We start from the raw sequence: 21218 nt of genomic DNA on the forward strand, positions 1-21218 counted from the left end.
AAAACAAAAAAGTTCATTTATTTTTAATATAATAAATCATTTGCATATAAACAAACAAATTGATAGCTACAGCTTGATGCCAACGTTAATATAATAATTTATAATAAGATTATTCTTATTCATTTTCATTTTCACTCAGATGCAGCCATGTAGATGGTACTTATAAGTTAAAGTTGGGAATTTGGGATATATTCTCTCTAAATTGTGTCTCCTCTCAAAGCAACAATAAATATATTCATTTCACCTCCACCTAACCACTGATTTCTTATAAAATAGAATAATTTAAGATAAAGTGTATAATAATATCATGGATACTCTTTATGGTATGTTATGCATTAAATATTTAATATGTTATATTAAGCAGTAAAATTTTTAAATACAAAATTATTATATATAAAAAAAAATCCAACAACCAACAATAGTTTAAAATACATTTTTCAATATAAAACTCAAAGGGAATCCCCAAATTAGTATAATAGCAATAATAATAATAATAATAATAATAATAAAACTAAATTATTTTGGACGGAACAATGATTCATAAAACACTTGTTATCAAAGTGGAGTTGGAGAAGGAACCCAGAGTGTTTTGCTTTGTTCTAAATCGACAGCAGCTTTAATTTGAGTACACATGTATGCCACATTAACTCCAGCTGGTATGACAGCTGTAATAAAACATTTAATATTTTTAATATAATTCATTATGAAATATTATGTATACTATTAACAGAAACCCACCTGAAATGTAATGCCGATATTCAGATTCAAGCTTCAATGCGTGTTCATACATTTCTTTAGCTGCTTTAGCAGAAATTTTATCATGAGATGATCGAGAGTCTTTAGCTTCTTTCACTTGCTTAGTGGATTTAAACTTAATTAACAAAACAATAGGATATATGTGATGACGATGAAGTCTCTCGACGCTGGTAAGACCAATATCAATTATACAATGACAGTTCTATAAAATAAATATAACTAAGTTTAGTAAATATTAATTTAATATGTCTCAGAAATATTCAAACAATTACTTTGCTACATGCTTCCTTAAGTCCAGAGACAGAAACACATTCATAAACAGACCCTTTTTTCCGATAATCAATGTACACACTATCAGCAACTCCTTTTTCCATAGATGCTTGAGAACAATGTTTTGCCTCTGGTATATATCGCATAAATAAATCAGGAAAATCTACTATTAGTTTATCAGTTACGCAATCTGCAAGAGGTCCAACCACCATTACAGGACGAATGCTTGGTTCAGCTAGAATAAGAACATACATGTAATACACAGTTATTTTTGTTTATAAAATTACACTTACAATTTAACCTGATAACTCTTTGGTAAGAAGCAATAACAATGGCATCATCATGTAAAGTACCAGAGTCACTACTATACCATCCTAAGTTAATATTTGAAAAACTAGCCAATTCTTTGGAACTGCTGCGTTGATGCTTTTTACGTCTAAAGAAACTGCGTCTTGTTGCACGTCGTGCATCACCTTCTAATTCTCCTCCACTACGTCTAATTACAAGTTCTTCTTCAACTCTAATCATAAAAAATTAAACTTCACAATAAACAATTGTATTACAAAATATAATTGCATTTAAATTTTAAATATAATTACTTGTATTTGCTAGGTATAATGCCAACTTGTTGTTTATAACCATTGTGATCAACTAACCAAGCTCGCCAATTGCCAGGAACACCATTATACATTGTGTTATCTACATACAGAACATCATCTTTGCGAAATTGTAGCTGAGAAGAATTACTACCAGCATCACTTAATTCAATTGTACGATCAAACAGCGCTCGTATAAAGAAGCTATCACCAGGTTTATCTTTTATTTCATTGTATTCTAATAAAATAAATAAAATGATTAAATATAAATATTTTTTTTTAGTAACATTTAATAATAATTTAAAAATTATGTTACTACTTAGTACTTACTATCAATCAAGTATTGCGCGAGAACTGTGACTTTTTCAGCTGGCTTGGCTAATTCATAAGCTGCTTCTTCAGCAGTTGCTTCTCTTAAATCTGTTCCATTATATTCCAGTATACGATCACCAGTTCTAAACGAAAAAATATTTGTAAATAAAATATAAGTTTATAATTAAGATTAATTAAAATGGACAAATTTAGAGTAGCCGTACCGTAAGCCTGCATTATAAGCCAAGGAATTTAAGTTAACACTATGGACAAATATTCCAACAGCATTTCCACCAACTAGGCTTATTCCTAAGTTACTACACTTTCTTGTCTCCATGATAAAATACCGTGGTTCATATGCTCTTAAACTTCTACTATCCGTATTTCGATCACTCTTTCGACGAGTTAATGTAGTCATGCCATGAGCTATAACTGAAGCACCTGTAGACTTTCTATTAACAGTAGGTGAATTGCAAGGTGTTGGAGTTTCTGAACGACTGCTTGTTGAGCTTTCGGCGCCTTCTAGTTCTTGGTATTCTTAAGACATAATTTAGTTTACAATTTATTTATCTAAAATCTTTAATGGATTAATATTAAGACATACTATCTGGGCTGTATTGTACCAGCATGGTAATTGAGTTTCCACACTGCCGTAAAACATTTGCAGCTAACTGATATGTTGCACTTCTCATGTTTATCCCACAAACTTCTAGAAGCTGATCTCCAACTTGAAGACCTACTTTGGAAGCCACACTATGTTCACTAACAGTAGATACAAAAACTCCACCACTGTCAACACAAGATATCTGAATTCCGAGAGGTTCAACTGACTTCTCTATACTGATCCATCTCAACTCGCCAGTTAATGGACCACTTCCAACACCTCTTAGTAGTGGTTTTTTCAAATATCTAAAATATTTATTTTATTAGTAATTAGTATTGAAACTATTAATAATTTAGTTTTAGTACTAACTTTGATGCCCAACCATATTCAGGTAAAGATTGTCGCTTGTTGGCAGGCATAGGTATTTGTCCAGGATTAAGAACTTCAACTCTAAAAGTAGGCATTGGGCTATCCCTTTCACTACTCACAGATCTATCAATACTTCCAGTTGATATACCAACTGCACCACCACTACTTTTACTAGCCACGCTTGGGTTAGAAGGTATTCTAAGTAAAATAAGTAATATATTTATTATTATTAATATTTAAATATGCATATAAATTTTTTTTATCAAATGTGCCCCAATTACTTAACAAAACAAGATATTTTAATAAATATCTACTCGAATAGTTAAATTAATACTTTCAAACACTATATCAAAAAATTAAAACCATTTAACGAATTTCTCTATTATACAAATTAGTTTTTGAAGTTTCAGTACATAATATTATCTAACAACATGTCTCATTGATATTATAGCCTGATGTTGAGAAAGTAAATAAGTATACAGATATCCCATTTAACTTAAGATACACACATCATTTCAGAAAACAATAATGTTTTTGAAAATATTATAATTTTACTGTTTTTAAGTTTTTAGTCTTCTGAATAGTATACATTTTTAATGTTATACTACGAAGCAGAATATTATTGCCAGTATTTTGGTCTATAAAAATCAAATTTAGCCCAAGTAATTATTAGTATAACTGTTTGGAAAATGTTGTTTTTTAATGAGTAATGACTTAAAATTATATGGAAAATTTTTTTTTTAAAAACGTTATTAGTTTTGAAATAATGAATGTCTTACATTAATTGGATCAGTCAGTATAGTTCATAATTTTCTGAACGTTTTTTGACTCGAAGGAATGGGTATAATATATTATTTCAATAATCATATCAATAAATAAAAATATCATAATATATGTGTTGTCTCCGTCAAACTTTCAACATCAACAGAATCAATTTATGTTGATACCTTTAGTATTATAGTGAATTGATTGATTGTCAAACTTAAAAGTAAGAAGTACAAAGAACGTAACCTGTATATTATACATTGTAAATCAGTTTTTTTAAATAATATTTCATTTTTTTTAGCGAGTTATGAGTCATTTAATACATACAATTGTAAATACTAAAATTCAATTTAAAAGAACAAATTGTATGTTCTTAGCTTTAAAGTTGGTCAGAATTAACCTATAAACATAAAATCAACTCTCCTGAAGACAAATTAGTTTGTAAGACAAGAAACAACACACGTGAGTATGATGTCTTTTTAGTATTTTCTTCAATATAAAAATGTAGACCTAAAAGACAAAATACAAACATACCTAAATCTAGGAGTTTCTCTCTTTCTAGGAAATGTACCAACTTCATAACCATGATAAGATTCTGGCATATCTTCACCACGATAGCCAATATTAGTCATTATGCGATGAGGTGATCTAGTTGTATGTCTATTGTAGTGCATATCAACCGATGGAGAGTGACTATGAAACTGTATAAAGATAAATTGTTTATATTAATAACAACTACACTAATATAATAATTATTTCATATATATTTTAACTTACTTGCGACACATGACTGTACGGAGGTTCAAAACAATATAACATTGATTCTCCACTATGTGATGGAGATGGTTGGGAATATCTACTGTATTGTGGAGTGAAAAAATGATGAGCATTGGTTGAAGGTGGCCCATACATATGTGATGTAGGTCTTGCTGCAAGGCTATCTCCAGCATTACTTTCAGTATCGCTATTTGTATACTTACCAGTTTTCTTTTTAACATAATAGTCCATTACATCTTTACCAACTTTACCAGACCTATTTAAATTAAATAAGCAAATAGTCTCAAATATATTTTATTTAAATAAATAGAATAAAATAAAATATTTACCTGACAGAGAAATCTATAGATGAAGTATCAGTTTTTGAATTATTTTGAGATGACCAAGATGGAGGATTATTTAAAAGTACGGACAGTGGCAAACGTTCTTTATTTTTACGAGGATGAAGAATTGTACCAGTTCCATGTTCAATTACAGGACCACTTCTAGCTTTTGGCCAAGTACCACCATTCTTGTCTAATTCCTTAGTTTTTCTATGTCGACTATAAAAATAAAAATTCATGAAAGGTATGTTTATTAAATAATTATAAAATAAAGTATACATAGATGATTAACTAATTCACATCCATCTAAGAGTTTTGTATAATTAAATCGTAATTATTGGTTTAGGCTTTATCTAAAACAATTTGAATCATATTTTAGTATTCATTTGATACTGCTATTTATAACTTGTACCCATAACCAGGAACATAATAAATGGTATTGCAAATTAAATATGCAAATTTCTACCGAAAAAATTATGGTCTGTATTCAATGATCTGCTCTGTGCACTGATGTGCCGTATCAAATTATGGAGAATTTATCATACAATTTATTCGTGAAAATGAATATTTTATAGTGAAAAATATTTTTTATATAAAAATGTTATAATTATATCCATACTCGTAAATCGTAATTTGTATAGCTGTCTCTATGTCTCTCTATTTTTGTTAAATGATAAAACATACATGGAAGGTAATGTATTTCATTCACCATTGATCTATAGGGCCACGAGTAAGACCAATGAATAATACATTTATATATAGACTTACAAACATATTAACAATGAAGATATTATACTGTCAGACAATAATTTTTGCACCATACCAAAAAGTTTTTAAAATATAGTATATTTTATTTTACTACTTAACAGTACAGGACGAACACTTTAGATATGAGTAAAACAAAAATAAAATGCTTTATAGAAACCAGACTTAAATTTTAGAGAGAAAGAAGGGTCGAAATGGCAAAGCACAGAAGACGAATGATCTGAGAATTGAGATAGTAGTTTGAGGATGATAATGGAATATGGAATGAAACAGATGATCATCTATGGCGGCAGGGGACATTGAACGAAACACAAGGTAGTGATTATTTTGTTACTACAGCATCTGTATTTTATATTTTTTACTTTTATTTTCATAATAATAATTTTTGACTAAAATTAGTCTTAAATATATTATAATGGTTTATTCAATAATCCTTATTGTATCTAGTGACTCAAATGTCATGAGAATAGTATTAATAATAAATTATAGTTTTCATAGAAGCAAGTCAATTAAAACTTTCTCGATTTTAAATAATTTATTTGTTTTTAATGTAAGTAAGTTGAGATGCAAGTGAAGCAATATTTTTATAGGTTTTAGTTCCACCAACTGTACATAGAACGTAGTGTACTGGTACCATTTTATTTTGGCATACTATTAATTTTATTTGGAGGACCTATCAAAAAAACTGAAATGACATAATTACCAATAACTGAAACTGGCAGTTACTACATGATTCTTTAATAGACTAGGCTGTTAGGAATTGTTTCAATATTAAAACAAATGATATAAGAGGTTTGTTTTGAAGAGTAACAAAAGTATAAAAAATCAGATGCCAAAAAATATGGAATCTGTGCATATTGTGAAAAATTGATAATAAGGAAATTATAGGAGTATATATAATGTTAAAAATAAATAAGTTATATTAAACCAAGAAAAGATAAATAATTACCTAGAATGTTTAGTAGTAGTGGGAGGTGCAGGATGTGGTCTAAAAGCATCAATTACAGAATCTAATTCTGCAATAGCATCTTCTTGATCTCGTTCAGAGATAGAATTATTGACTGGTGAAGGATTTCTATGAGGTTTTTCTTGTACATCAAGCATTACTCTTCTTGACTGAACATATTGAGGTTTTTGATAAGATTCTTGATATCTTGAATAACTAGATTTGTCTGTTTGTGTTGTACTATTCGTATATTTTTTATAAATATCACGATTTGGACCGGAACCACAATTTCCAGCACAATATGTTGATTTCATAGTAGTAATAGTTAATACATCACCAGGTTCATGTAGTAATAGCATTGCTTCTCTTGAATGTTTTATATTATCGACTGTTGTATTGTTAATCTAAAAACAAAACAAAAATAAGAATATTCAGACAAATTATTTATTTTCATTTGACATTTACTTACACTTAATACTCTATCACCAACATCTAAATTTCCATCTTTAGCAGCCAGAGATCCAGGTGTTATTTTATTAATGTATACACCAGTTTCCAGTGAGATTCCATGATCATAATTATTTACTTGAAGTTGAGTTGTAAAAAGACTCCTAGATGGAGACGCAGGTTTTCTTCGTCTTACAACTAAAGTAGCACTGCTTAATGATCTCATAGTCTCCAAAACTAATCGTTTACTAATCGATGTACAATCAAGGCTATTCACTCTTAATATACAATCATTAACTCTAGAAGAAAAAATATAGATAGGCATTAATATTAACTAGAAGAAAAAAATTAAATATTTTAAGTTATCATTTATTAAATAATTAAATATAACATTAACATTAAAACATCAATAAAACCCTATGAGGTATCCTAAATAATATTTTTACTGTTAATTATTATAATCGATCCATCACTCTAATATTAAAACTAACCATACCAAATCGGTTGAGTTGAATTTAAATTTTCTATGTTGTACATAGATCAGACAGAAAACTAACAGTACACTGATATCCTTTTAACTAATGAGTGTTTAGTTAAGATGTCCATCAAGTAATAATGTAGTATAAATGTTTTCATAATGTATAGGAACTCCATGAACTGATCGTCCAGCGAGGATGGAAGTGCTGACACAAACCTTTAGGTCTATACAGACAGAGCCTGAGTTCACTGGGTGAGCAGTTGTTGTAAAATTGTAAATTAGGCAGAACGTCATAAGATTATCATTTGTACATTTTTCTTAAATAAAATCATATTTTTCTGTAAGTAGTTTAATATTCTTTCAGATAGATTAATTTTCTTAAGGAATGTCCTAAAACATTATCAACATTTGAGAGCCAAAAGTAAGTACCCTCTCAACAGTTTATTTGCTTAAGTTTTAAGTGTACAAAATGTATAGATTGGATATTGCATTATTGAGATAAATATGCATTTAAAGAATTTAATTGACTATTTGACTCTTATATATACTATAAAGTTGTAGTATAAATATAAACAGATTTTAAAAATATAGTATATCTAACCTTAATTTTCTTGCGGCAACACTTCCTTTGTTAACAGATGATATATAAATAGCATTATCGTTGGGATACAAAGGATCATCTCTTCCACCAAGTAAATCAATCCCTAAATCTTCATTTGTCCCTAAAACACCCTGAAAATATACGTTTACATTAAATCATATGTCAGCTGATTAGATTTTAAATAATACTTACTAAATCAATATTTAATATTTCTGTATCCCAATCTTGAAGGTCGGTATCTATTGCAGAGTCTTGACTATAACGACCAGTAGCCTGTAATTGTAGTAAACGAGCTTCTTTTTCTAATTGAGCTTCCATTTTTTCTCTACAAAGTAATAAAACATATTTTCATAAGAAAAAAATTGCATTTAAAATTATTATTATCATACTTAAAATCATTGAGTTCTTTAGCAGTATCACTTTTTTGTTTCATTATATCATCACAGTCTCTCATAGCACGCGCTAACTTGCTCACAGCATCATCACGCTGTTTTCTTAAACTATCGCAGAGGGTTCGTATACTTTCACGCTCTAACACAATTTTATCACGTTCACTAAAAGCCCAATCACGGCGTCTTTTAGATACTTCTGCTTCTTCTAGAGACTCATCTAATTCATTATGATATTTATCTGCTAATTTTCTTAAACGTTCAATTTCTTGATTAGCTTGATCTAGATTATCCATACGCTCTTTTTGACAAGAGTTAAATAAATCTAAAGAAGCTACTTGTTCTCGTGAATCATTTCGATTTTCTCTTTCTCTACTGAAGCCATAATCTAAATGACTCTTAAATTCTCTTTGAGATTCATTTTTAGCTGTTATTTCACCAAATCTTTCCTGATAATCATTGCATTCTTTAAGTGCTTTATCACGATCATGTAATGCTGATGATATTTCACGTTTTAATGATTCAACGTGCAACTGTAAAGTTTTTTTTTCATCTCTACAAGATTTTATTTCATTTTCCAATGATTTATTTTTGTTATAAGCTTGAGATAAATCTTCAGAGAGCTTTTCGAGTTCATTATGAACACTATCACGCTCACTCATAATGAGTCTATATTCTTTAACAGCAGCATCATGAGCTTTATTCAAGTCTTTAAGTTCCTTACTACTTTTTACACTATAAGCAACAGCAGCTTTCATTTCTTGAACTGCTTCTTCATGTTGTTGTTGAACTTTTTGTATAGCTTCTTGAAGATCATTACGTTCTCGAAGTGTTAAATCCCATTGGCGTATAGCAGCTGTACACTGTTGTTTTAAACCATCTCTTTCTCGAAAAGCTATATCCCGTTCTTTAAATAATTCATTACATTGTTTCTTTAGTTGATTTATTTCATCTTTCATCATATCCATTTTATCAACAGCTGCTGAATGTGTAGTGCGCAAGTCTTCATATCCCTTTCTCAAAGCTTCATAATCTTCTAGCCTTGAATCATATGGCATGAAGTGATCATTTAGCGAATCACCACTTGCTGTATCATCTTCAGGAATATCCTGAAAAAATATTTTAATAACGTAAAAATACAATTTTAATATATTTTATGTTATAATTTATTGCTCTATCCATGCTTAAATATATTATTGAAAAAATAAATTTTGCAAACTTAAATTAATAAGTTACATTGATTCTGTTAGTATTTTAGATAAATCATATTTGTTATATAATATGCTAATTTGTTTAGCATTTAGACATATGAACTAATATTAAATCAAAGCTAGTTAATATATAATTTTTCCAATTCAATCAATTTCTTAAGTAAGCTATTATAATTTACAATAGTATATATATATATATATATATATAAATATAATGTCAGAAAAATTGTCCAACCTAAATGCATTTTATAATAACAAAATAAACTACAAAATATCTATCCAAAAATTCAACAAAAAGAAATAGTATCATTTTCATCAGAGAATAAATCCTTCTACTTCTAATAGCTCTCTCTTGCCAACAAGACAACAATTTTTCGATCTTTTTTACATTGGATGTTATAACAGTTTATTTTTTCAAAAAACCATAGTAACCTCAGTAATAGTTTCAGAAAGCTAATTTTGATAGATTTGATGGAATAATGAGATTTGACCATTATACTTATTTTTTACGTTATAATAAGAATAAAAATATGTTAGTATCATCAATAGGACAATACAATCCTGGTTCTGATCTAATACCAAAATAATTTTTTAGAACTTGTAAATTTGTTATTTTTATTTGCTTTTATTGTACCAGTTTTATTTATTACTCTACTCTAATATTTTTCCTAACAATTATTTTTCTCCCTCTAATGTTTAATAATTTATAAAAAATATGTACCTGTTCGGATCTATTTAAAATTTGTTTTTCGGCAGCTAGTTTAGCTCGTAATGATGATGATTCTTGGGCAGCTTGTTCAATTTGATTAATCATAACTTGATTTTGACCACGATAATATTCTAATTCTTTTCTAGTTTGATCATATCTTCGTACTGTTTCTCCGTGTTGTCTGTAATAGTGAAAACAATTTGAGATACTAACATTATTTACAGTTTTGACGTTAAAATAATTATATACCTTCTCAACATCATTAACTCGTGCATTGCTTTATCACATTGTTGCTTTAGTCCATCATAATCACGTTCACGGTTACTATTAGCATCTCGATTTCGATCATTACTTCGATCTGAATAACTTCGAGTAAGCATATCTATCATAAAACACAAAAAAGTAAAATAATAATGTACTCACATGCCCGTCAACAGATTTTACAAACCAGTATTCTTAGAATTTTCAATAGTACTATTTGACGACATCTTAATATTATTTACACAATATTTAGTCCAAAGCACAGAATCGTTTTTATATTTTTAGCTCTGACAATTTCATGTTAATCATGTTATAAGTTTAAAACATTTATAACGGGATGTCCTGAATTTATCCATGACTAATAGTTCATAAACAAAAGTAAAAAACACAATCAATTTATGAAAGAAAATATTCAAAGATTTAAGCAAATAATAAATTTAATTAAAATGGAAAAAAAATGTAATGGGGATAAACAGTAAAACGAGTAAGAAAAAAAAATAAATTACATACCCAACGAAAAATAAATAATTGCAAAATGCTAACTGTATTGGTACTAGGTAGTAAATAATAATTACTAATTTGTATTATTATTTTACGAAAATACAGAACAATATTATAGATAAAAATATAAAATAGGTAGATGCAGAACATATGTTAGATTTAGGTTACAGAAGGTATAAATATCTACAATTTACACGTAACCGTGGTTCAACAGTCTCATTCAAACAACAACAAAAATCTTTTGTACCGTCTCTAATGGAAAAAGAGGCCTAACGTCTCCACTGTGGCACTGACCGCACTGTCTTCTCCAGACTTCAGTAGTCCAGTCTTAAATCACCGCTGACGTAGTGACTGTCTACTGGTATAATTTTTCATGTTATACTTTGTCATGAATACCACCACCTGGCACCTACGACTTAGGTCTTAAGATAGTAACACGGAGTAAAAAGCACGAACTAATATATCTTAGTTCGTGATAAAAAGTTATTCTGTGATAGTAATATTTATAGCCGTGATACCAGAATACCACTGTGATACCACTGCAGACATGAATACCTCGTGGATTTGTGTTGTATGGGCCGGAAAACTGTTGAAAGTGATAACTGATAAGTAATTACTGATTTGGCTCCATCATGAACTGCGAAATCGAAGTTTCTAAAGACTCGCACAGAAATACTGAATTTTACTGAAACAAGTGGAACTGATGGTCGATCATGAAAAAGTGACAAACCCAGTGTATAGTGCCTTAGTAGTAACTTACCTAAAGTTTATTTCTAAACAATGGTTATTAGCATAGGATTCGAAGGTAGTGCAAATAAACTAGCTATTGGAATCGTTAAAGATGGTGAGGTGCTGGCGAATTGTAGAAGAACATACATAACACCGCCCGGTGAAGGTATTCATTTTTCTTCCTGTTTAATTGTTACCTATATTTGAAAAAACCTGAATTGTATTGTTTTTAGGATTTTTACCCAGAGAAACTGCAAAACATCACCAAGATAACATTATATTGTTATTAGAAGAAACAATTAAAACATCTGGCATACAACTGGAACAGATTGATGTTGTATGTTTTACAAAAGGCCCTGGAATTGGTAGTTGTTTAGTTGGTGTTGCTGCTGTGGCACGCACCCTTGCTCTACTTTGGAACAAACCTTTAATACCTGTTAACCATTGTATTGCACGTATCCTTTTATGGCATTAGACTTTTTTAGTTGTTACTAATTTTTTTAATTCAACCTTAATAATCATGCCCAGATATCGAAATGGGTCGCTTAATAACTGGTAGTGACAACCCTACTGTTTTATATGTAAGTGGAGGAAATACTCAAGTCATAGCATATTCTGGGAAATATTATAGAATATTTGGTGAAACAATAGATATTGCTGTTGGAAATTGCTTAGATCGATTTGCAAGAGTTTTAAAATTATCCAATGATCCTAGTCCTGGTTACAATATTGAACAAATGGCTAAAAAGTAATAGAATACTTGTTAAATTAAAATTTTAAAATCTGTATCAAATAATGTAATAATGTTTTAAGTGGTAAAAAATATCTTAAATTACCTTATGTGGTAAAAGGTATGGATGTATCGTTCTCTGGTTTACTATCCTACATAGAAGAAAAAGCTCCATCATTGTTGTCATCTGGTGAATATACTCCTGAAGATTTGTGTTTTTCACTTCAAGAAACTATTTTTGCAATGCTAATAGAAACAACAGGTAAACACAAATATATTTATTTTTAGTAATTTGTTTAAACGCTGATAATTTGTTATTACCCTGCAGTCATATGGTTTTAAATTTTCATTAATAAGATGCATTGTCTCCATCTTACAAACACATAACATCAAATTGTAAGTTCTAAATAATCCATTTAACTATGTTATTTTTAATATTAGTGTGAATTGACTAGGTTTCTAGTATCAAGTTTAAAAATAAGAATATTTTATTTAATTTATTTATCTAACAATTCTCATTGCTCATATCTCTCTCTTAAAATACAGTGAAACGCTCTTTAACATCTGAATAAATAAATAACGGCCTTTTTCAGGAACGGGGATATTTTCTATACTTTTCTATAGGGAAACCTCTAAATAACAAACACTTTTATGACATTTTAATTTTTGAAATGTATAATTTTTATCTTAAACTAAGAATAATTGTGGAATACCTAAATAAAAGTTTATATATAAGGTTATATTTTATTACATACATTATTATACTATATAGTACATTTTATCTGTTCAGTTGTTGAAATATTATTTGAGTCAACGAAAGGTTGTGACTAATGCGTTGTTGGATTCATGTTTAGTTATGTTTGTGATGCTAATACAAACGTATACGAACGTTTATTGTTCTACTCTAAGTCAATAAAAGAAAACGATTAACTTTGAAATATATAATAGACGTTCTTGATTTCAAGCATCAAATACAAATATGGGCGTTTGTAAATACCTTTATTCTATCGAGATAAAGAATACTACATTGTTCCTAAACACAGTCTAACTAAAAAATGCTTTGATTTTTGAAGTGACTAGACATTGAGCTAGTAAGCACAAGCTAATGTAACTGATTTTTTTTCATAAATGTTAATTTTTATGATGTATGTATTTAATTAATGTAAAAATAAAATTATTTGTAGTTTAATTTAACTTATAATTCTTATTTAATTAAAACAAAATTTCTTTCTCTAAATAGCAGACAAAATTGCAGCAACCAACAGTGACAGTATTTAGAAGTTTCAATGCATATCATAAAATAGGCTTTTCAGATTTGTTACATAACATTTTTATTTTTAAAATTCAATAGTAAATTAATTCACACTAGTATATCCAAATGTACCAATTAATCTGTATTAAACATGTATTACTTTACTTCAAAAATTGAAAATATTCCTCAACATTTATGAAAAATATTAATTAAAATATGCAATATGCAATTAGGGATATCAGCTATTGTACAAGAAAGTTGTTTATTACTTTAGAGTTTAGGGTAATAAAAATATGTATGAAATCAGTAGTGAAAAATCATATAATTGGCATAATTATTTTTAAAATATCATTTTAATAAAATTGGCCATAGCACCTTATATTCTATATTTAAAAAGTAATTGACTTACCATACTATCATGTTGTTAACATTGATTTAGATTTAAAGTACTTAAACATAGCTATGTATGCCCTTTAATGAAATAGTAAGTAAATAAGTAATGCCACACATAAGTTCTATAAGTTATTTGCAATTACAAATTTAAGGTTATACTAAATAACCCAAAGCTGCTGTTACTACCTGCCAATGTTACACTAAATTAAAAAAATCTTTTAATCGAAAACCATAACACCCACTATTTACATAGATTAATGATAGTCAACTTTTTATGTTTTCTCTTACATATACAGTCTGATCAGAGCTATTATTGATCAATATACTGCACTTAAAAATTATTGTCAGTCTGCCTACATAATTTTAAACTTATCTCAATGTTTGTTATATCAAAATACTGTTTTATAGGATAATTTAATATAATTAAGTATTAAAGTTTTCACTTAAAGGTGAAAAGTAGTATCTATCAAAATAATATTTTAAAATATATGATCAAACTTTTAATTGCTTCATTATTTTTGAAGAGTAAAAAAAAAAATTAATAACATAGAGCATTGATAAAATAAGGTACATTTCAACATTTAATTGTTATGCCTTTTTTTTCAGAAAGAGCAATGTCTCATTGTCAGTCAAAAGAAGTACTTATAGTCGGAGGTGTTGGTTGTAATGAAAGATTACAAGATATGATGAAAATTATGTGTGAAGAAAGGAGTGCAATATTATATGCTACTGATGAAAGGTAAGATAATAAATAATAACCAATCATAATATAGTAAACAATTATTTTTTAATATTTATATGAAAAAATGGACTTAAAATATACTATAAATTATTACTGCTCATAAAGTTATCTTTCAAGGTTTTTGAAAATGTTTACATAACATATCAATATCTATTGTTCAATTCAAATCGTATTTAAATTTTCAAGTTTCAAAAAAATAAAAATTATACAGCTAAATTCCATGAAATTTCTTAACTTTAAGGTAGGTACTTCGTCAGATTTCTTTTGTTGGTTTTTTTAATAATATTTTTAATTATAAGGGAGTAATGAGTATGTAAAACATTCAAAACTGTCTTGAAAATTAAAATGTTTTGTAAAACCTATTAAACTATTAGGGCCATCTGATGTTTTATTGTTTGATGAACAACTAACATTCATAGTTATTTTTCTATAACTCATGAAAGTTATTAAAATTAAGGGTCTTCATATCTTTTTATCCCCACATGTTCTTATATAAAGCAATGTTAAGGTCTGTGTAGTTAGAAAACACAAGCAAGTAAATACAATAGACCTTATACTACTAGACAAGTAATGTGTATAATAACAGGTGACAGTAAAATATCTCAGTGATTTTTGACGACATATTTACAATAATTATTTTGGAGTTTAGCTTAAGACTGAACTCATATCATATGTGTACCTAACCTATCAATTTGGTATGGTCAATAAATAGGCCTATGCATATAGTACCGTACTACCTTGCGTCCGAGTAATTGTGTAATCAAAAATCCCCCTCTATCTTTTGCTACGTTCCTTACACTCGTTACTTGTCTAGTAGTATAAAATCTATAGTAAAAACCATTAGCCACACTATTGCCTAGAAAAAAAGTAAATTAATAAAAGACATGCAATTATATTGTATTAATATTAAGTATATATTTTGCTTTTAATATGCATCTACTTATTAGTTATAACTTATTACCCATGTATTTATTTCCTGTGTACGCTGGACTATGAATACACATCGATTTTGATAATTTTGAAGTACTTGTATTTTAATTTTTTATACTTATTACTAACTCAGATCCCAAGTTTAAGGTACCATTAGTGTATAGTTTCCAAATTTTCTATTAGACATTGTAACTACATTATACTTCTGAATAACCACAAAAAAACAAATGTTAACATCCTGAAAATGAATATATATAAAGTTATCAATTGGTGCTTGCTCATTATTTTGAACTTTTTTATATAATTTGTGTATGTATGTTATCTTTATGCAAGGGTGTATATGGGGGGGGGGGGGTCCAAATAAATATTGAAAATCACATCGGAATTCAAAGATTTTAATAAAATTAGAATACATTATTTTAGCTTAAAACCCCCCTCCAAAATTAATTTTGCAGTTACGGCCTTGTCTTTATGTAATAACTAAAATGTGTGAAATTGTTGTCAGGCATTGATATATGCAAAATAAAAATAAAATGTGATGTTATTGCAAAACAACATTTTTTAATCATACATGTTATAATTTTTTTAGGTTTTTACTGTTTTGAACGACAGCGTTAAATATTAATATTAGGTCATTTTTAGACTGTTTTGTACCATTCTTTTACCACCCTAATTTCAATATTATAATAATTTCCATCAATTAGAACTTTTTATGTATGTATGTATTATTGTTGAATTTTGTACTATGAATATTTGAAAAGTTCTGTACAATGTACACTTAAAAATAATTTCAATTAAAGTTATTTTTGTATTTTTTAAAGTATGATTCTTCATATACTATCCAGTATATTCATTGTGTATACTGCATTTTTCTGGATTTTTAATGCATCTTTCAAGGTTTTTTTTAAAATACATTTTAGTTGTTTACCTGTTCAAAATTCAATGTTATCAATCAAAGTTCTTTGAAAAATATTCTACTTCATTTTGAAAAAGCAATTAAATTATTAAGATAAATAACAATAAAACAAATTATATTTTTAAATTATGTTTTGCACTGACATCGAATCATATAAAAAAGAATATTTTTATAAACATGTAAACCATTCAAAATAATGAATGTCGACACGTGAAAGGATTACCTTGTGTATGTAATATGTATGAATAAAAAAAAAATACTAAAACATTATTAAACCGATGAATTTTTTGCTTCCTTTAGAATCTAAAAATAAACATTGATATATTGTTTTTTAAATGTTTGTTTACAATAGATTTTGTATAGACAATGGAGTAATGATAGCTCATACTGGAGCACTAATGCATAAAAGTGGATATAAGACTACATGGGAAGATACATTTTGTACACAGAGGTATCGTTTAATTATTCAAATATTAAACAAATAAAATAAATTATTAATTGCTAAAGTAGTCTTAATATAATCATAAATAATTTTTCTCAGGTTTAGGACAGACGAAGTTGAAGTTACATGGAGGTCATGAAAATGTATTTAAAGCTTTTTTTTATATACACTACATAATTTTTATGTTATACGAATAACCAAAGTATTCTTGCTAAAACGCAAACTAATAAAGCAAAAACAGGCCATATCGAGTACGTATCGTTGATTCCTTGAAGGTTATTCTTAAAAATTCTTGGTTTGTCTACCATTTCAGCTATTAGACAATGCTTTTTTGCTGACTTTACGATTACTTTAATACACTTGCCCATTAGTTCTGGTTCTTTTGTCACCAAAACCTAAAAAAAGACTGACACTTTAAGGTTTATCCTCAATTTGTATAAGTAAATTAAATTTACAGAAATCAGATACATTATGCTAAATATCCAAGGAAAATTTTACAATTTATTATTCAATGTAATACAACTAGTATAATATATGTATACTAGAGAGTTACTAATTTTCCAAATTTAGAATTCCAAATGATTAATTTTTGTGTTACTAACCTGTTCATAATATTTATTGTGTCCAATCAACTCAATACCATTTTTGGCTTCTTCGGTTATCAAAATCTCTTGTACTTCACCAATGCTATGGTCATTCGTGGTATAAGAATGAAATAATTCTGTCAGACGTTTAGTTCGAATTTTAACCTATGAATAAAATTTGGTTGTAATTTCATAAAAAAAAATCAATATTATTGATTACCATGTCTGTGGGAATTTTGGGCATTCTTGCAGCTGGTGTACCTTTACGTGGGTAAAATTGATTAATAAATAAACTAGGAAATTTATATTTTTCACAAACACTCATTGTTTCAGAAAAATCTTCTTCTGTTTCAGTTGGGAAGCCACAAATAATATCTGTTGCAATAGAAACACCAGGTACTCTGGTAAAATAATTTAAACATATACATTTTACAATTTAAATGGTTTCTAAAATTTAAATTTACCTTTGTCTCAAAAAAGTAACAACAGTTTCAAACTCTTCGATTGAGTATTCACGCTTCATGTCTGCTAGTACTTGATTACTTCCTGATTGCACAGGCACATGCAAAAATGCATACACCCTAGGGTGGGATAAAATCTTGGCTATTTCCTATTTAAAAAAATGATTAAATCGCTATCTCCTTACATCTAATGTGATTTTACTGAACCTCAAGATGATCGAGTATATATGGTGGATTAGTCATACCAATCCGCATCATACAACCTTCAGGTATAATAGCCACTAAACGCCAAAGAAGTTCTGGTAAATTCGTTTGTATGTCTAACCCGTATGCACCAGTATCTTCACTTGTTAGCCACAATTCCACTGCACCTTCATTAAAAGATTCTATGGCTCTTTGTACAATTTCATCTAAACAATATTATATTGCTATTGTTATAAGAATTAACAACTGTCAGTGAATGTTACTACATTAATAATTTACCTGGAGGATAACTACCAAGGTTACCCCTTGCATGTTTCGTTTTACAATAGGTACACTGATTCAAACATCCAGTGCTAATAGCAATAATTTCAATTAATTTATTTTTACGCATTTTTGGTAACTGTAATCTGGCACCACCATCTTTTTTTCCATTTATCTTTTTTTGACCCAACAAACGAATAGTATGTCCTATTGAAAGTAAGTAAAAATATTGTTTCATGCAAAAGAAATGTTGTTGAACAAACCTTTTAATGTTTCTTCTACTACTTCTACTACCCTGTCTATTTGCTGAACTCCAATAACACTTAGGTTTTGAATAAAAGGAGACTTTTTATCTCCTTGAGGTACACAACCAGCCACTACTACAAATTTTCCAGATTTTTTCCCAGTAGAAATTTCATTTCTAAAATGATCTTCAGCGGGATTTTTCACTGTACAGCTATTTAATATCCACAGATCAGCAATGGCTTTGTCCTCTAAAAAAAGATACTTTTAATGCTAAAAAATAGTTATCAAGGATTTTTTAGTCTTACCGGTTATTTTATATCCATAGTTAGATAGAAGACCAGCCATATATTCCCCATCTGAGCTGTTATGTGAACATCCCCAAGTCTTAATAAATATTGTTTGGGTGCCAGGGACTTGGGATGGTGGATGATCAATTTCCCTTAGTCGTTTTTCCTTAACTTTGGGACGCAGAGATACAATATTCCTAGGTTTGACTCTACCAATTTCAGCAACATCGGCAACAGACGAAATCAAGTCTTCGATGTCACCGACATCATCCATTGTCATTGACTGTCAACCAGCCAGTTTAGTAATTCAGTTTACAACTTAGCATGGGTAGTAGTAGTATGCGCCCAATGCCTAAACCTAGAGTAAACAAATCGTTTTTTAACACGTTTGGCAAACAATTTGTACATAGATTTATGTATTATACTAATCTAATACAACTTTAACAGCGTACCTAATTTTTTTTCATGATAATTCTTCATATATACAAATTGATAACGGTTTGTAAAAATTGGATTCATTATGGCAGAGCAGTCAAAAACTAATTCAAAAACGTATGACAGCTGCGTATGGACATGTGCATGGTGAATAAATCTAACTACATCACTCGTACATGATATTATATTTCTCGTTGAACATTTCATTTGGTGTCATTCGTTTCGCATTCGCCGACTAAATTTAACTACGGCATACATAATATCAATATAATTATGATTTTTTACAATAATCGCAAACAGGGCCTGAACGGGTAATTTTCATTTCGCATTTTTGCAACAGTTCACAAGATGCAACACAATGTGCAAGTATGCAATATGAATTAAGCATTTTAATATATATTAAATCGAACACGTAATCATCCATAATATAGCATCGCAAAGTAAATAATAACATTAAATTAAATCGCATTCAAGTCATAATAGTAACTACTGTTGTCTATACATTCATACGTACGATTTAAATATATATATATACCTTTTGTTTTAATAAGTTTTAATATGTTGTTCAACTGCCTATCGAGATATCTTTTCTATTTCTACATCGTGCTGTCTATTAATAATCAATAATAATAATGCACGCATATGTGTATACATGTGTACGTATATTTACGTAATATCACAAAAGTGTATAACTACATTGTTGGTGTTTGGTAATAATAAATAACAATAATAATAATATGTAACTTATAATTATTGTACCCGTGATGTGGAAAGATAACGCGATGCCGCTTTGTAATCTCAAGTCTCCGGGCACAACAATAATATTATTGATATTTGATGCCGAAATGTACGGCAATATTCCATAGTTCCCCGATTTATAGACAGATGCCGCCACCGATGGCTGTGTATGGATATTTTTAACATTTTTATTTTTTTTTTAAATAATTTTGAATTGAATGTACTGTTGTGTGTAAACTATAGAGTAACAGTTTCTCTATTGTCAACTGTACCTAAAATCTTAATACGTTATAGACGATAATTTTAGTAATTTTACGCATTTTATTCGTTTTGTAGAATATTGTCTTATATTATAATAATATAATGCCAGATAGCAATTAATAACCATAATATCATTTATATGCCGCCATGGCCATGCCAGGTTGCTTGAACAATTACTAAACATGAATCAATAGTGAGATTATGGTTCCTTAAATATGACTTGGCTCACGATTGGTCCATCACATTGATCAATTTTTTACGCAAGCCTGCAATAATTGGTATAATTTAAAAAATACTACTTCCATTTTTTAAAACAAACTTAATGTTGCAATATTACGTTTAAATAGACTAACAAATCACCTTACCTTCCATCAATGTTTTAAATATTATATTGTCTTTATTATTATTCATAAATTATATTTTACTTATTTCGCAATATAAAATATTATATGTATATAAACCATATAAATGACAGTAAATATTAAATAATAATTAATATTATAATGACAGGACAAAAATGTATGATA

The 21218-nt window shown here is 28.5% G+C and overlaps 3 protein-coding genes across 7 annotated transcripts; 1 reads left to right on the forward strand and 2 right to left on the reverse strand.

Moving 5' to 3' along the window:
* Positions 1-352: 352 nt before the first annotated feature.
* LOC111036811 (disks large homolog 5) lies at positions 353-11503 on the reverse strand. Of its 2 annotated transcripts, none has more exons than XM_022319020.1 (21): positions 11328-11503; positions 10767-10937; positions 10568-10700; positions 10331-10499; positions 8399-9507; positions 8202-8334; positions 8010-8140; positions 6953-7229; positions 6487-6887; positions 4779-4991; positions 4450-4705; positions 4207-4373; positions 2908-3105; positions 2539-2843; positions 2159-2471; positions 1953-2077; positions 1626-1860; positions 1320-1546; positions 1029-1261; positions 739-958; positions 353-665 (listed from the first exon to the last, which is right to left on the reverse strand). In XM_022319020.1, the coding sequence occupies exons 2-21, from the start codon at positions 10804-10806 to the stop codon at positions 556-558; spliced, it is 4995 nt and encodes a 1664-aa protein (XP_022174712.1). In that variant the 5' UTR covers positions 10807-10937; positions 11328-11503; the 3' UTR covers positions 353-555. The 2 variants fall into 2 exon arrangements, with proteins under 2 accessions (XP_022174712.1, XP_022174711.1); XM_022319019.1 differs by lacking the exon at positions 11328-11503 and adding an exon at positions 11090-11306.
* Positions 11504-11706: 203 nt separating this feature from the next.
* On the forward strand, positions 11707-17468 carry LOC111036813 (probable tRNA N6-adenosine threonylcarbamoyltransferase). Its single transcript, XM_022319025.1, has 7 exons — positions 11707-11975; positions 12043-12264; positions 12338-12557; positions 12623-12801; positions 14791-14923; positions 17125-17223; positions 17314-17468. Exons 1-7 carry the CDS (start codon positions 11861-11863, stop codon positions 17351-17353), a joined length of 1008 nt encoding a protein of 335 aa, XP_022174717.1. The 5' UTR covers positions 11707-11860; the 3' UTR covers positions 17354-17468.
* Positions 17374-21113, reverse strand: LOC111036812 (threonylcarbamoyladenosine tRNA methylthiotransferase). Of its 4 annotated transcripts, XM_022319023.1 has the most exons (10): positions 20228-21113; positions 19710-19937; positions 19276-19615; positions 18988-19218; positions 18743-18931; positions 18467-18669; positions 18263-18408; positions 18019-18199; positions 17817-17963; positions 17374-17609 (listed from the first exon to the last, which is right to left on the reverse strand). In XM_022319023.1, exons 3-10 carry the CDS (start codon positions 19535-19537, stop codon positions 17400-17402), a joined length of 1569 nt encoding a protein of 522 aa, XP_022174715.1. In that variant the 5' UTR covers positions 19538-19615; positions 19710-19937; positions 20228-21113; the 3' UTR covers positions 17374-17399. The 4 variants fall into 4 exon arrangements, with proteins under 4 accessions (XP_022174715.1, XP_022174716.1, XP_022174713.1 ...); XM_022319024.1 differs by lacking the exon at positions 19710-19937; XM_022319021.1 differs by having other exon boundaries at positions 19710-21113.
* Positions 21114-21218: the final 105 nt, after the last annotated feature.

Source organism: Myzus persicae, unplaced genomic scaffold, assembly GCF_001856785.1.
Source record: "Myzus persicae strain clone G006 unplaced genomic scaffold, MPER_G0061.0, whole genome shotgun sequence".
NCBI lineage: Eukaryota > Metazoa > Arthropoda > Insecta > Hemiptera > Aphididae > Myzus > Myzus persicae.

Bases quoted from the DNA above. Each gene is read 5' to 3' on its own strand.
- LOC111036811 (XM_022319020.1), bottom strand. From the start codon at position 10,806: ATGTCGTCAAATAGTACTATTGAAAATTCTAAGAATACTG. The intron at 9,508-10,330 runs GTACATATTTTT...ATATTTTTTCAG, and splicing joins TTTTAAATAGATCCGAACAG to GATATTCCTGAAGATGATAC. The intron at 1,861-1,952 runs GTAAGTACTAAG...TTATTTTATTAG, and splicing joins CGCGCAATACTTGATTGATA to AATACAATGAAATAAAAGAT.
- LOC111036813 (XM_022319025.1), top strand. From the start codon at position 11,861: ATGGTTATTAGCATAGGATTCGAAGGTAGTGCAAATAAACTAGCTATT. The intron at 11,976-12,042 runs GTATTCATTTTT...TATTGTTTTTAG, and splicing joins CATAACACCGCCCGGTGAAG to GATTTTTACCCAGAGAAACT. The intron at 12,558-12,622 runs GTAATAGAATAC...TAATGTTTTAAG, and splicing joins ATTGAACAAATGGCTAAAAA to TGGTAAAAAATATCTTAAAT.
- LOC111036812 (XM_022319024.1), bottom strand. From the start codon at position 19,537: ATGACAATGGATGATGTCGGTGACATCGAAGACTTGATTTCGTCTGTT. The intron at 19,219-19,275 runs GTAAGACTAAAA...ATCTTTTTTTAG, and splicing joins CTATGGATATAAAATAACCG to AGGACAAAGCCATTGCTGAT. The intron at 18,200-18,262 runs GTAAATTTAAAT...TTATTTTACCAG, and splicing joins GTTACTTTTTTGAGACAAAG to AGTACCTGGTGTTTCTATTG.